This window comes from Pyrgilauda ruficollis, unplaced genomic scaffold (genome assembly GCF_017590135.1).
Source record: "Pyrgilauda ruficollis isolate IOZ18807 unplaced genomic scaffold, ASM1759013v1 scaffold322, whole genome shotgun sequence".
Taxonomy (NCBI): Eukaryota; Metazoa; Chordata; class Aves; order Passeriformes; family Passeridae; genus Pyrgilauda; species Pyrgilauda ruficollis.
In genome coordinates, this window is record NW_024524623.1 from 105 (window position 1) to 13,188 (window position 13,084).

The 13,084-nt window shown below is 49.1% G+C and overlaps 1 protein-coding gene across 2 annotated transcripts in view; it reads right to left on the minus strand.

Moving 5' to 3' along the window:
* Window positions 1–396: 396 nt before the first annotated feature.
* LOC121357308 (epidermal growth factor receptor kinase substrate 8-like protein 2) overlaps window positions 397–13,084 on the minus strand; it is a 44,685-nt gene continuing 31,997 nt past the window's right edge. For both annotated transcript variants that reach the window (XM_041474471.1, XM_041474469.1), the window contains 14 exons: window positions 10,879–11,040; window positions 10,444–10,593; window positions 10,238–10,317; window positions 9,966–10,105; window positions 8,487–8,566; window positions 7,890–8,016; window positions 7,459–7,547; window positions 5,924–5,998; window positions 5,085–5,233; window positions 4,814–4,940; window positions 4,335–4,450; window positions 2,350–2,461; window positions 1,505–1,612; window positions 397–654 (listed from right to left, as the gene is read on the minus strand). In XM_041474471.1, coding sequence (XP_041330405.1) covers window positions 412–654; window positions 1,505–1,612; window positions 2,350–2,461; window positions 4,335–4,450; window positions 4,814–4,940; window positions 5,085–5,233; window positions 5,924–5,998; window positions 7,459–7,547; window positions 7,890–8,016; window positions 8,487–8,566; window positions 9,966–10,105; window positions 10,238–10,317; window positions 10,444–10,593; window positions 10,879–11,040 — 1,758 coding nt within the window. In that variant the 3' untranslated portion in view covers window positions 397–411. The remainder of the gene's footprint in view (window positions 655–1,504; window positions 1,613–2,349; window positions 2,462–4,334; window positions 4,451–4,813; window positions 4,941–5,084; window positions 5,234–5,923; window positions 5,999–7,458; window positions 7,548–7,889; window positions 8,017–8,486; window positions 8,567–9,965; window positions 10,106–10,237; window positions 10,318–10,443; window positions 10,594–10,878; window positions 11,041–13,084) is intronic.

Sequence of the window (13,084 nt, forward strand, 5' to 3'; positions counted from 1 at the left end):
GAGCGAGGGCCCTGGTCTCTCTCCTGCTCTGTGACCCCTACAACATACAGAGGGTGAAGGAGGGATGTGGATCTCCTGTTTGGCTGGAAATTCTGTGGGACCACATAAAGGAACTGGCCAGGCAGGCACAGTGTATGTGGCAGGATAAGAGCAAAAGGAAGGGAGAGAAAGGGATTGATGTGAGCTGTTCCTTAGACACACTTCAATGTTTTGGAAGAGAAAGGAAACTTTCTCCTTGAGAGGAGGAGGACGAAGGTCAAGCTGGAGGAAGGAGGAAGGGGCTGATCCCTTATTGCCGGGCTTGTCCCAGGCTGCCTGAGAGCCTGGGAGGTGTCACAAGCTCTAGGGCTACTCTCTTGGCTCTTGTCCTTCCTGGAATGGCCTCCAGAACTGGTGCTGTTCTATTTCTGATCACTGAAGGGTGCAGGAGAGCCCCTTGGGTAGGTCTGGTCCCCAGAGCATCCAAACCCAGGGGACCGCAGTGTGGGACACAGAGTGGGACACGCACTTACGTTCTTTGGCATCCTGTGTAGAGTTGCGTGATAACATCTCACTGCCCCACTTATCCCCGGCGTAGCTGGCAGGCATCTTGTGAGTTGGACTGGATGGGCCATAGCCCCTGGGGCTCAGGTCTCCTTTGTACCTCTGGTTAGACTGGTCAGAAAGGGGAGGGGAAAAAAAAAGTAAGAATTTTTTTCCTGCCATTTTTCATTTTCATTTGAGGGACAAACTGCTGTGTTGTCCTTGTGCTGATGTGGGGCTGGTGAGATCGCAGGTGGAGCTGCATGGAAGAAGTTAATTTCTGGGAATGAAGAACCCAAAGCAAAGTCTGAAGTTTGCATGAAGGAATTCCTAGACATGCCAAACATGTACAATCCCATTGGAAGGCAAAGCCTCACTGCTCTATAGCTGGGATGTAAAGCATGACTGCTGCCAAGGGCCTGGAGCAGACTGTCAAGTTTTTCAACATTTTGATTAACCTAGCAAGGATTTATCCAGAAGCTTGCTGGGCCCACTTTGTCTTTGTCCAAACTCTGAAATACCAAAATAGGGAAGCAATTCCCTGCTTCCCTAGGGTGTTTAGAACACTCCAGCTCCACATTTCTGTAGTGCAAGTTGCAGTATTCACTTAATTCTCACTTAGATGGTGTTTCCATCTGCCTCCACCCGAGTGATGTGTTCCTGCTGCTTGACTGAACTGAGTGAGGCAAGTATCCATCTTTAATTTAATCCCCAGCAAAAAGCTTGACATGGAAAAATTTTGAAGACAGGAGGCTGCTGCACAAATGGGAAGGATAGGCCTTATTTGGGAGGGTGATCATGGCAAAGTAGGAGTTTTATCATAGGAGACTCAGGAATCTCCTGATTTTGTCTGCTTCTGAGGGTTCATCCTGACATGTGCGTAGTATCCTAAGAAATCCAGGGAGGTCTAATGACAAGATTATTCCCAGAGGCAGATTGTGCCCTGCAGCTGGTACCAGTCAGGTACCACCTGACTACAGACCTGTTCAAGCTCTTCCAGTTTCACCACATCCAGGATATTGTATGGAACGTAACCGGCCTGCCCACTCCGGTTGAGCAACTTCCACCATTGCTTATTATCTTCCAACACCTGAGAGAGGGACAAAAATAAATCTGCTCCTGGGAACGTGGAATTTCAGGCATACACAACGAGGGTACAATGGGGATGGACCACCCAGAAGGTGAAGTTGCCAGAAGGACATCACTGAGGCCAGGAGCTCTGATTAGATCTGCTGCTCTCAGATGTAATCCAGGATTGAAACTTTTCCTGGAAGGCATCAGAATTTATCATAAGGATGAATAGGAGAGGGCCTCTGGGTGCTGAAGAACTCATAGTTGCTATGTAATATTCATATTTCTCCAGATTTTTTTCCAGTGATTTTCTGTTGTCTTTTTGTGTTAAAATAAATACATTTTTTAAAATTTACATTTTGCACAGAAACCTTTTCCCCTCATCACAGATCAGTGTTAGCCCAAGTAATGTCCCACATTCTCCAGCTGCAGGAAGAGAAAGGTTATGAAAAAGGTGTTTTTCAGAGAAAACAATTCCTCATTGAGGGGGAAGTGATAATAAGGAGCAGACACCCAGCAGGGGATGAGCAGGGCACGACAGGGAGCTGTTGTCCTCCCTCCTCACCGTGGTTGAGATGGGACCGATGTGTTTGAGCTGAGGAAGTGACACAGCCCAGCACAGGCAGCCTGTTCCAGCTTTGGCTTTGAGCAGAGCTCTGTCACTGCTCACGCACCACCAGGGAAAAGGGAGTTGGTGCTGGCTGCTATCCCTGGGAAGGGGAGGGGACACACCTTTTCCCAGGAGGGGTCACGTACCTCCAGGATTTCATCCTTCAGCACCGAGAGCTCGTTGGCGTTTCGCGCAGTGAAATCGTAGCGGATTTTGGCAAATCTCCTGGGCACAGCCATTCCCTGGGCCTCAAAATTCCTGCAGGAGAGAAAAACTGGAGTTTTAGTGGAGGTCCATCCAATTACAAGGCCAAGAAAACTGAAACTGGAGAAGAGAAATTATCCTTTCCCTGTTCCACACTGCATCTCTACCACGTGATGTTCCTACCAGAACCAGTGATAGGGTAAATGAGAAAAAAATTATTATTTTGCTGATATAATTGGATTTAATAAACCCTTTTGCTGTGGGTTTCAATTCTTGTAGTAAAGCTTATAAATATTTTAGATTAGAACAGCAAACCATGGAAAAACAGTCTGGCTTGAGGGTTTTTTCCCCAGACTAGAGCTGGTGACAGGAAAGTGGATGGTCAGCTGAAAACTTGACTCAAATCCCTGCAAAGTGATGTGTCAAGTCACAGCAGAGGATTCATGTGGAGTCTGGAAGAGTTTGGTGACACTCAGAGATGTGACAATTTTCAAGGTGTGAGCTCATGTTAACAAGGAAGAAGATGGAACCTCTAAACTCTGAACTAAAAGTACTTTGATGAAGGTTTTGTACCAAGGAGTAACTGGTGATGGAAAATGAGCATTGAAGCTGTTCAAAGGTGGAAGAGTCATCTTTCCCTTGGGAAAAAACCTGAGGCAAAAGGGTGGCCTGGTTGATTCTGGGTTTGGAAATGAATTTTCTGAGACTTATGAAGAAAGGGGAGGGGGCTTTCTCCATTTTCTAGAATTCTGTCTCATTAAGAAGAGTTGTCTGAACTCAGTATCCTGTTAGTTCCCTGGGGGAGAGGTGGGCAGGACTGGAATATATTGTTTTATTCAGCCTCTAATCAGTGGGTTTGCCTTTGGTTGTGTCTAAAGCCGAGGGGGAGCTGCTGTCTCCAGTGAAACAAAGCTCCTTCCTCAGCTGGAATGTTTTCCAGCAGTGCTGGGAGCTCAGGCCACTCTTCCCTGGCCCTTTGTTTCCAACAGGGCAAGGTTTGTGTGTGCCCTTCCCTTAGGGCAGATTCCCCCTGTAGGCAGCTTCTGTCTGTGCAACCTGTGATGGCTTTGGGATGAATGGAGAGATTCTCAAGGGTGTCCAGAGCAGGCCAGGAAAGGCAAAGAAGTGCTCCAAGAGCTGGAGCAATACACAGACAGGCTGGGAGAGCTGGGAATGTTCAGCCTGGAGAAGAGAAAGTTCCAGGGAGTCCTTAGAGCTCTTTCTAGTGCCTAAAGGGACTCCAAGAGAGCTGGAGAGTGACTTGGAGGAAGAGGCTGGAGTGACAGGACAAGGGGGAATGGCTTCCCCCTGCCAGAGGGTGGGTTTAGATGGCATATTGGGAAGAAATTCTTCCCTGTGAGAGTGGGGAGGCCCTGGCTCGCAGGTTGCCCAGAAAAGATGGCTGCCCCATCCTAGGAAGTGTTCAAAGCCAGGTTGGGCAGAGCCTGGAGCAGCCTGAGATAGCGGAAGGTGTCCCTGGCCCTGGCAGGGGGTTGGAACTGGGTAATCTTTAAGGTCCCATCCCACCTAATCCATTCTGTAATTTGATGATTCCAACGTCCCTATACATGTGGAGAGCCAAAGCACAGTGCAGCATCTTTGGCACCTGTTCCTTAAGGTCACTTTGGTGGGCTGATGTTGGGAAACAAAACCTATGGATGTACTGATGAAATCAGTCAGTAGTTTTGTCTCCTGTGGTGGAAAACACCTGGGATTCCTTTCCTTGCACAGCAGCAGGGGATTTAACAGCAGACAGTGCTCCTAGGAATAATCCCTCCAGTGATCTTTATCTTCCATTTGTGGTTATTAATAGTGGCAGGGAGTTGTCTCCAGGATGCCTAAACTTCCCAGTGTCATTGTATGTGTCCATGTATGTTCATGAGGTTCCAAGGTAGGACCTGAATCTCCTTGAGTACAAATCCATTACCTGTTTCCATGTGGAGTAACATTCTGTTTGAAGGCATCCCCAGGCTGTGTCTGATCAGCCGTCTGGCCCCGCTTGAGTGAGGAGTTCCGGTAAGGATATCCATTGGCTGAAGAGAGCTGGAAAGGCAGACATGGAGTCACTGTTACCAGGAAAGGGGAAAGCTGATCGGAGGAAAGGAGAGAGATAGTGGGAGATGAGTCATGGCCTGGCAGCTTTTGTTCAAGATGTTCTTCAGGGAAGCCTGTGTCCCTGGAGCTCAGTGACATTGTAGGGTCCTGTTGTCTTGAATTGGGAGAGGCTGACTATTGCTGCCCTTTTCCAGCCTCACAATTTGCTTTCCATATTTAACTGCAGCAACCAGATCCAACTGAATTTTGAGCCAACTACTTGTTGTACACCACCACACCCCCTGCAGCTCCATCTCTCTGGAAAAGGGGGAGGGAGAGGGAAGAGAGGATCCCCAGGGACACAGGACTAACCTCCTCTTGTAAGTGTCCGATGTCTATTTCCCAGGGAGCTCCACGGAAGATTTCTGTGGGTGGTTCCCAGCCATTGCGGAATTTGGGGATGTAGGTGGGGATGTTCGCATCTCGGGGCCAGTCAGCTCTAGGACACAAAGTGGGAGTATGAGGTGACATTCACAGGAATGTGTCTTTGAGAGCATCCCCTCAAAGGAGAAGCAGGAGCATCAGGGCATCCAAGCATTCCCTCTGCCTGGGGAGCCTGGGGAGATGACAGTTCTGTTCTCACCTGGATCTGGTCCATGTCTCCCCCAAGGAATCCCAGAGGTTTATCTCTTTGGGTGTCAGGTGTCCTCTCAGGAAATCGGTGGCATCTTTAGAAAGCAGTGGGCTGAGGACAGACCGGGCCAGCTCGGGGCCACCACAGCTATTGATGATCTGGGTCACACACAAACCACACAAAGAGGAGAGAACTTGCAAGAAACGGTCCAAGTGTCAAACCAGGAATACACAGACAAGCAGGAATCAAAGACAAAGCTGATCCTTGGATCAGCTCAGTCACCTCAAGAAACATCAACCTAAGTCTTTGAAGGAGACTGGACAGTTCAGGGGAACATGTTTTTTTTTTTAGATTGGAGTCAAAGCAAGATCTGATCTATAAATGAGCTGTTGCTACAGAAAAGTCAAGTGTCACAAGCTGATGCTCCAAAAGATGGAGAGTATCTGGCTACTCCTATGTCCCTTCTGGCTCCTTTTCCAAGTTGGGATTTCTGCTTCCAAGCATTTTCAGTGCAAATACTGAGCTGTGTTTGCCTGAAGGTGAGACCAGACAGATTCCCAGTGGGAACCCCAGTTCACTGCCCCTTTTGTTCACAGTAATGCTTTTTTGATTGTATGGAAAGATTAATATTTGCTGGGGTTCCTGTATTTACTTCAAGCTGCAAACCGGATCAGAGGCCAGGAACAACCTGGAAGCATCACTACTGGAAGCATCACTTCTGGAAGTTCCTGAGAAAGCTGTGGCCAGGTGTGAGCAGTTTTCTAACCCTTCTGCACAATCTGTCTGCTTGAAAGTGTGAAGTAGAAATAAAAAGGGAGTTCCCAGTGAGATCTGGGAATAAGATTTACCAGTTCCAGTGGCCCAAATAGGAAATGCACCAACTCTGAAGCGCTGGGGTTCTGGATGTGCTTCCTCAGTTTGGCCTGGAAAGAGAAACACAGTTTAACCTGAGTGCCTTCTCTTTTCTGTCACGTGAGGGGTGTGTTGCTGATGAGAAGAGTAATGGATGGAGGAGTAGGAATCATTCATTTTAATTTTGTGTCCATTTCTAATTCCTGACGAATTTTTGGATGGGTGGAGTACCCTCTCTGTTAAATCAGTGCCTTGGAAGGTAATTTGAACAGACACATAAAACCCTGGCTTATTTTGAAAGTCCTAGGGAGGAAGAGCCAGGGTTATGGTTGCTTCTGCCTCTTGCAGGGTTGAAAATCCCACTAGCTCCATGAATGAAAACAACAGGATTGGTGTTTTGAAGGTCCCCTTGCAATTGCTGACAAGGGAAAGTCTCCACCAAGGTCTTGCCTGTGGCACCTGGAGCTGCCCTGGCCACGGAAAGGCCCCAAATCCAGATGTGTTTGAGGTGAACTATGGCAGAATGGAGGAGCAAACACTTGGGGTTAATTTACTCTAAGAACTTGAAGGGTTTTGGTAGCAGCAATCAGCAGAGCTGTGGTGAGAAACCTCTCCAGTTTGTGCTTCCATTCAAGACCCTCTCCTGTCCTGGGCTTCTGGCACTGCTGCCACAAGAGACAGGCTCCCTGCTCCTACTGAAATGCAAAGCATTTGAAATGCTGGAGATGAAACATTAATGTGGAGTGGGAAGTGAGAAACAACTTCTGGCAGCAGGGTGACCCAGTGAATGGGCACTTCCCAGGGACTTAGCAGCTATGTGGTGAGGAATGTGGCATGGATCCACCACAGAGTCCCAGCTCTGCTCCACGCTCAGCCCTGGGCTCTTGCCAGGAGATAAGCTGCTCCTTCTGATCCTGAGCAGGCACAAATTATCCATATTTGCTTCTAAAAGAAAAGGCTGGAGCTTGGTGTCCTGCAAACCCTGTCTCTTGGGTTTCCTTATTAATGACTGCCCAGGAAGAAGCTTGCAGGATGTGTTTGCTGGACAAGTTTGGTCACAACTTGACAGAATTCCTGCTGCTTTGTTAGCCTTCTGGTCTCTTGTGTTTCACTGAGCAGAGCTGGTAGCACTGGGAACATCTTTATGCTCTACCTTTTCATCCCCTTCACAATACAGAGGATCTGGCAGGGGAGAAAGAGAGGGGCCAGGAATACTGGGGCAATGGGGAACTTCAGTTACTGTCAAGCAGAGACTTCACAGGCCTGGATCTGAAAAGACCTGGGTGCTGCAACCCTCTGGCTGCTCTGTCCCATCCTGGACTTGATGCTTTTAGTTTTGGTTAAACAACTTGTCCCAGAAAACCTGCACAAGTCTGACACAATGTTTGTCCTGAGTTCTGAAGAGCCTGGAATTCACACTGTTGTCCCTTGTCAGTGTTTTCCATTCAAGTTTCACTCTAAACACTCACTGCTGAGATACACAGGGAAAAGTCCTGTCCCTGCATGGGATGGAAACTCCTCTGTGTCTTACCAAGAGGTTAAAAGCCAGTTTGGTTTTCTGGAAGCAGTCTATGAACTCAGCCTCGCTCGGGGGTCTTGCTCGGAGGGTCAGCATTCCCTCTGCCAGGAGAAGGGGCAGAGAAAGACATGTTAGTGAGAGCATCCCCTTAGGGAAGGTTCCATCTGCCTGCCATTCAGAAGGCACAGCAGAAATGGGTATTGAGACCAGAACTACTGAAAATCAGGGGTTCAGGGAAAGGCAAACTCCCTCTGTGTGCTGGAGGCTCCATGTGCTCTGCCAGAGGTGCCCACGGGCAGTGGCACCTCCCAAACTTGTGTGCCTGGATCTGTGGCTGTCCATGGCACCAATCTGGCCTTGCTGGGCCAAGAGCTGAGGTGTCCCCCCCACCTTCATCCATGGCCCCCCTGTGCTCCCCATTTGTTGTGGCTGCTGCACTGCACCTGCTGGCCCTTTCTTCTTGTTCTTCTTCCCTTTCTTCCTTTGGTTGAGCTGTCGGAATGCCTCTGCAGCCTTCTGGAGCCGGGCGACAAACACTTCGATGTCATCCAGGGTGCAGTTGAGGATTTGCTGTGAGGACAGAAACCCAAGGGACCAACATGAAAGTGAGCCTGGGCTGTGCACAGCTGGGAGCCTGAATCCCAGGGCCTGCTGCATTTCCCAGGAGAATGCACATGAGTGGGTAATCCAGGCATGAAATGCAGCTCAACGCTTCCCTTTGCAAACCTGGAGCTGCTGGGCCTGGCTGTGTGCTGTCCTTACCAAGGGGACAAGTGACCCCTCCTAATGGACGGCTGGAAAATAAGCCAAGAGGGATGGGGAGGAGCAGAGCTGGAATCAGCAGAGCTGCCTCAGGTCAGAGGACATTGTCACTGATGCAGTGATGGAGACTTGCTTTTGGCCACCTTATCTTTATGCACAGCAGGTATCGACTGGAAAAATGCCCAGATGATGCATTAAATGGCTGCTCCCTGCCTCTGCTCCCTCTCCCTTGCTCGCTGCCTCTGCTCCTGCCTATGGACTGTGTCCCTGTCACCCACCGTTTCCTTTTCAATCTTCTGTGCTAACATGGCACGGGATTCCTCATGGTCATGAGAGCCAGAGCTTCGTCGTTCATAGTCTGCAAACAAGGCAGAGAAAAACAGATTTACTATCTGAGGTTGGAAATAGGCTCCATAAAAGGCAGGGATGGTAGCTCCGAGCTTGGGTGCTTGTTCTGGGTTGTGAGGGCACCTCAGGAATAATGTTTGTAACAGGTGCTAAATCCCAATCATCCTGCAAAAAAAACAACCTCCTGGCTTCCAGAAGCCACACACCCAGTGTGGGGGGGATATTCCAGCGGGAACAATCGTTGGGGTGGCCCCTCTTGCAAAGCAAACGGTGTCAACTCGGGGCAGGGGCTTGGAAAGGGCTGGCACACCAGGATCTACCAAGTGGGAGAACTGGGGAGGCAGTTTTGGCAAAGGACCGTGACAAGTCCAGAGCATCTGTAAATGTGGGAATGAGGTGCCCCACTGGGACAGGGTTTGTAGGAAAAGTGGGAAGGCATTTCATGGAGAAGGAATCTCGGCAAACAGGCATCACTCAAGGCTTTCTCCTGTCATCTGCTCTCCTGCCAGGCTCTGTGCACTCAGAGGCAGAAATCCTGCCTAGAGGAGTTCCCAGGTCTGCTGATGTGAGCACACTTGGAAGAGCAGAGGTAAGAGTGGCTGCTTTTCATCAGAATAGAGATGTTTATTCATGGTCCAGCTCAGAAATAGAGATATTCCTTCTATGGTGCAGAACTGGGCCTGAAATAAGTTCTCCATTCAGCAGCCAGAGCAGTTGCTTGGCTTCAGAAGCCATCCCACCAAATGAGTGTTTTGGATGTGTTATAGTATCCTATACGTATTTTCCTTGAAACTAGAAATGAATGCCAAGAAAAGGTGGTATGATAGGCAGGGGTAAAAACTGCTTACAGTTTGTTCATCACTTTAATATTTTGTAAAAGAAAGAGCTTGTTTCTGTTCCTAGGAACTTACTTCTGTTATTTCTTTCTCCAAAGGAAAATACCAGGTTTTTCCAAGCCAACTCAAATGGGCTGAAGTCAGGATGGTTTTGGAATCAGACTTTAGATGAACACATAAGAGGGGTGAGTTCAGATCTGCATTTCCACACTTGCCTTTATAAGAATTCATGAAAACAAGTTGATTTTCAAGGGTGATATCTTGGCTCCTGTGAAGTCAGCAGAGCCAGGAATTTGTCTTTCTGACCAAATGTCTTGTCTGTACATTTTAAGATCACCAAGGCCTGGTTCAAATTTCATATGATGGCTTATGAGGGGCTTTTGCTTTTTGGCATTTCCATATCCCCCAAATAATGGTGTTGTTACAGGGAGTTTCTGGGAGCTTTTATTTGTTGAGCAGAAGATGCCCAGTGGGTACAACACTTATTTTCACATAGACCACTTCAGGAAGGTTGGCTGTCTGAGTTAATTAGTCTCCCATCCCCAGGACAGACTTCCTGAGTGCTCCCAGTACCTGGATCATGCTGGGAAGGAGGTGCCACCCTATTCCTGTTCATTGCTGAGCCTCGCATGTCATGCTGAATCGGGATGGGAGCTGGTCCTTGAGGTGGGGGGAGGATGGATTGTCTCTGCTTGATCTTTTCCTGGTTTGCCCTGAAAGGAAAATGACACAGATCAAACCCATCAGGAGTCACAGATCCTGTTTCCAGGAGACTGGAGTGTGACTAAACCACTGGAAACAGGGGTTTATTGTTGTTGCTCCCAGTTGTCTCCCGCAGCACTTACTTGAGTGTCTGTGGCCGTATCTTCTTCCCATGCTTGTGGTCTGCCAGGGCACTTTCTATGTCCTCATGAACCATCTCCGCCTTAAGGATAAAACAGGGATGTTTTTAAGGGCTTGGCTTTAGGAAGGATTGCAGGAAGGGGGAAAGGGCAGACAGCAAGAAGTGTGTTTTGTTCTGTTTCACAGCAAGCAGGAGGGCTCTGCTTACCTCCACCTCGTCACAGTTGAAGAAGTGGATGTCAGGTTTGTGCTGCTCAGAATCCTGACACACGAGCAGGAGGATGGAGGAATAGCGCATCTGATTGAGCACTGTCTGGCAGTGCTGCACTGTCGGCAGGGGAAAGTCCTCCAGCTCCTCCTGCAAGAGAAGGGGAAAGGTGTCAGGCAATGGGGAACTATTGAACTGAGAGGGAATGGTCTTGTTCAGGAACTCCTGGGATCCCTGGGCTGATCTTCCTAATCTGTCATTGCTAAAACCATCCTGTTCCCATGCTGCAGGGCTGACTGTCATCTAGGAGAGGAATTTGTAGTGATTCACCCTTGTTTGTATTCCTTAGAACTTGTCCTCTCCCAGGCAGAATGGAAAGGGCACTCACTGCACCCCACACCTCAGTCTGGGGTCAGTCCACAGGGCTCCAGGTACCTGTGTCTCACAGTCCAGCAGCCGGATGGACTTGTCGTTCACTTGCAGCAGCATCTCCTGTGTCCAGATCTTCTCTTTGGAATTGAGCAGGATGAGTTTCCGGATCGCGTCATCCACTGTTGTGATGGACTCGCTCTTGTCCATGATGAAGGTGGCCAAGTGCTGAAGTTGGGGGGAAAAAGGAGATAAAAACAGGTGGAAAATGTTTGTTGGGGTGTGTAAATTGGTGATGAAAGCATCTCTAGAGGCTTCAATCACTGTTTGTAGTTTCCCAGAGTTCAGGCATGAAGGTGTTGCTGCACATAACAGTTTTGGTTGTTGGTACCAGCCTGGTCATGGCAGTGAAAGATAATGGGTTTTCATAACCAGTTTCACCACTTGCATATTACTCTCATCAATTCCAGCAGCTCTGATCCCCATCCAGCAGGGCAAATGCTTCACGCACATGAGTTACTCCTCAGGCTCCTCTGAACCTGGCTTGGAAGTAGAACTATGGCAGTCAAACTAATGCTTTGCTTGCCAAGCTATAAAAGCACTTTTGTTTTGCTTGTCTTGTGTAGCAAACCTGCTTGTGTGGGATTTGTGCCAGGCAAAGAGCTCACACAAGCCATGGGCAAGTGTTGATGCTCCGTGCCAAATGGGATCCATGCAATGTGTGGGGTCCCATGCTCTGGGAACAGCTACTCTGAAGAGCTTGTATGCTGCAAATCCTGCAGGGGCTCCAAACCTGGCAGTTCACTCTACACCAGCCCTTTAAGCCCCCCTTAGGGTTGGGGTTACCATCTCCCCAAAAATACCCAAATCAGCCCTCACAGTAGTGAAAATGGGTGTTGCTGACTGTAGGAAAGGATTTTTTGCTGTTTGCTTCTGTCCTGCCCTGTGGTTTTGCTTGGTTATCCTGGCATTCCCACCTCCCTTCACCTATCCTGTAAACCCAGCCCATGGTCTTCTCCCATCTGCCAGGCTTCAGAGCTGTCCTCCCTTCCTTCGCTGCCCTTCCTTCCCTGTGCGAGCACCTGGGGCAGGAGCAGCTCAGCTACAGCGTAACCATCCAAGTTGCTTTCCCATCCCTGCTCCAACTGCACCCTGAAATGTGTGGTGATCCCAGCCTTGCACTTGGCACCTGTATGTGCTGAGTTCGTGTAATGGGGCAGCACTTGCAACTTTGGTGGGCCCCTGGGATTCCATGGGAAGGGAATGGTGGGCAGGGAGGCAGCTGTGGAAAGGAGAGGTGTGTCACATCCAAATGTGGTGAGCCCACCAGCAGTGGGTGAAGGCCACTCCAAAAGTCCAGGTGAGTAAGTGCTGCTCCCTGTGGATGGAAGAACTGGTTGTGTCTGCCAGCAGAGGGGACTGCAAAACAGGAAAAGCTGGGACTCAGAGCAGCCAAGCTGTTTGCCCAGCTGTTGTCCCTGGGGCAGTGACAGCACAGCCAGGCCACATGTTCAGGTGATAGCAGGGAAGGAAAAAAACCTCAGAAAGGGAAAAAAAAAACCCTCAGGAAGGAACAAGGTTCTATTTCACCTTGTTCTTTTGTTGCCCAGCTATGTTCTTGGTAAGAAGGGAAGGGGAACATGCCTGACTGTCAAAAAGCAGCTGAAGCTTTTCCCTGTCTTTACCAACTTTCTCCAGCAGAGAAAAGCAGGTTTTTGCATGGATAAGTTACAGGCCTGACCGAGGCATCTGTGCAGTCCAAGGACCTGCAACCCTTGGAGGCTTATTGGGCCAGATCCCAGCTTTTTCTCTTGTCCCTGGAATATCAAAGGCCCATCCACCAGCATGACCCTCTCATCCTGTTTTCCTTGCTCAGTAGGGTACAGAACAGGCACTTCAGCAGCAGTGGCTAAGCTGGAGAGCCAGGAGCAGATTAACCCCTGGAGCAGGGGAATCACCCAGGTGCTGCAGGTAGAGCTGCCCTGGAGGGTCTGGGACAGCAGTGTGGCACCCCAAAAATGGTCCTGCCAGGCATTCAGAGTTTGTGGGGAGGGCAGCAGTGAAATGCCTGCTTCTCTTTGAAGCACACATCCTGGTTTCAAAGCAAGAGCTGGAAAAACAGGGGGTGTTTTAAAGCAAGTCCTAAACTGATAGGAAATTTGTAGTAACAGGATGAGTTTTGCCTGGCTTTTCTCCCGTTGATCCTGTATCTTCCTGCTTTCTCCTAGGGATCAGAAATAACTATTCTAGGGACCAAGTAGCTTCTTTCTGG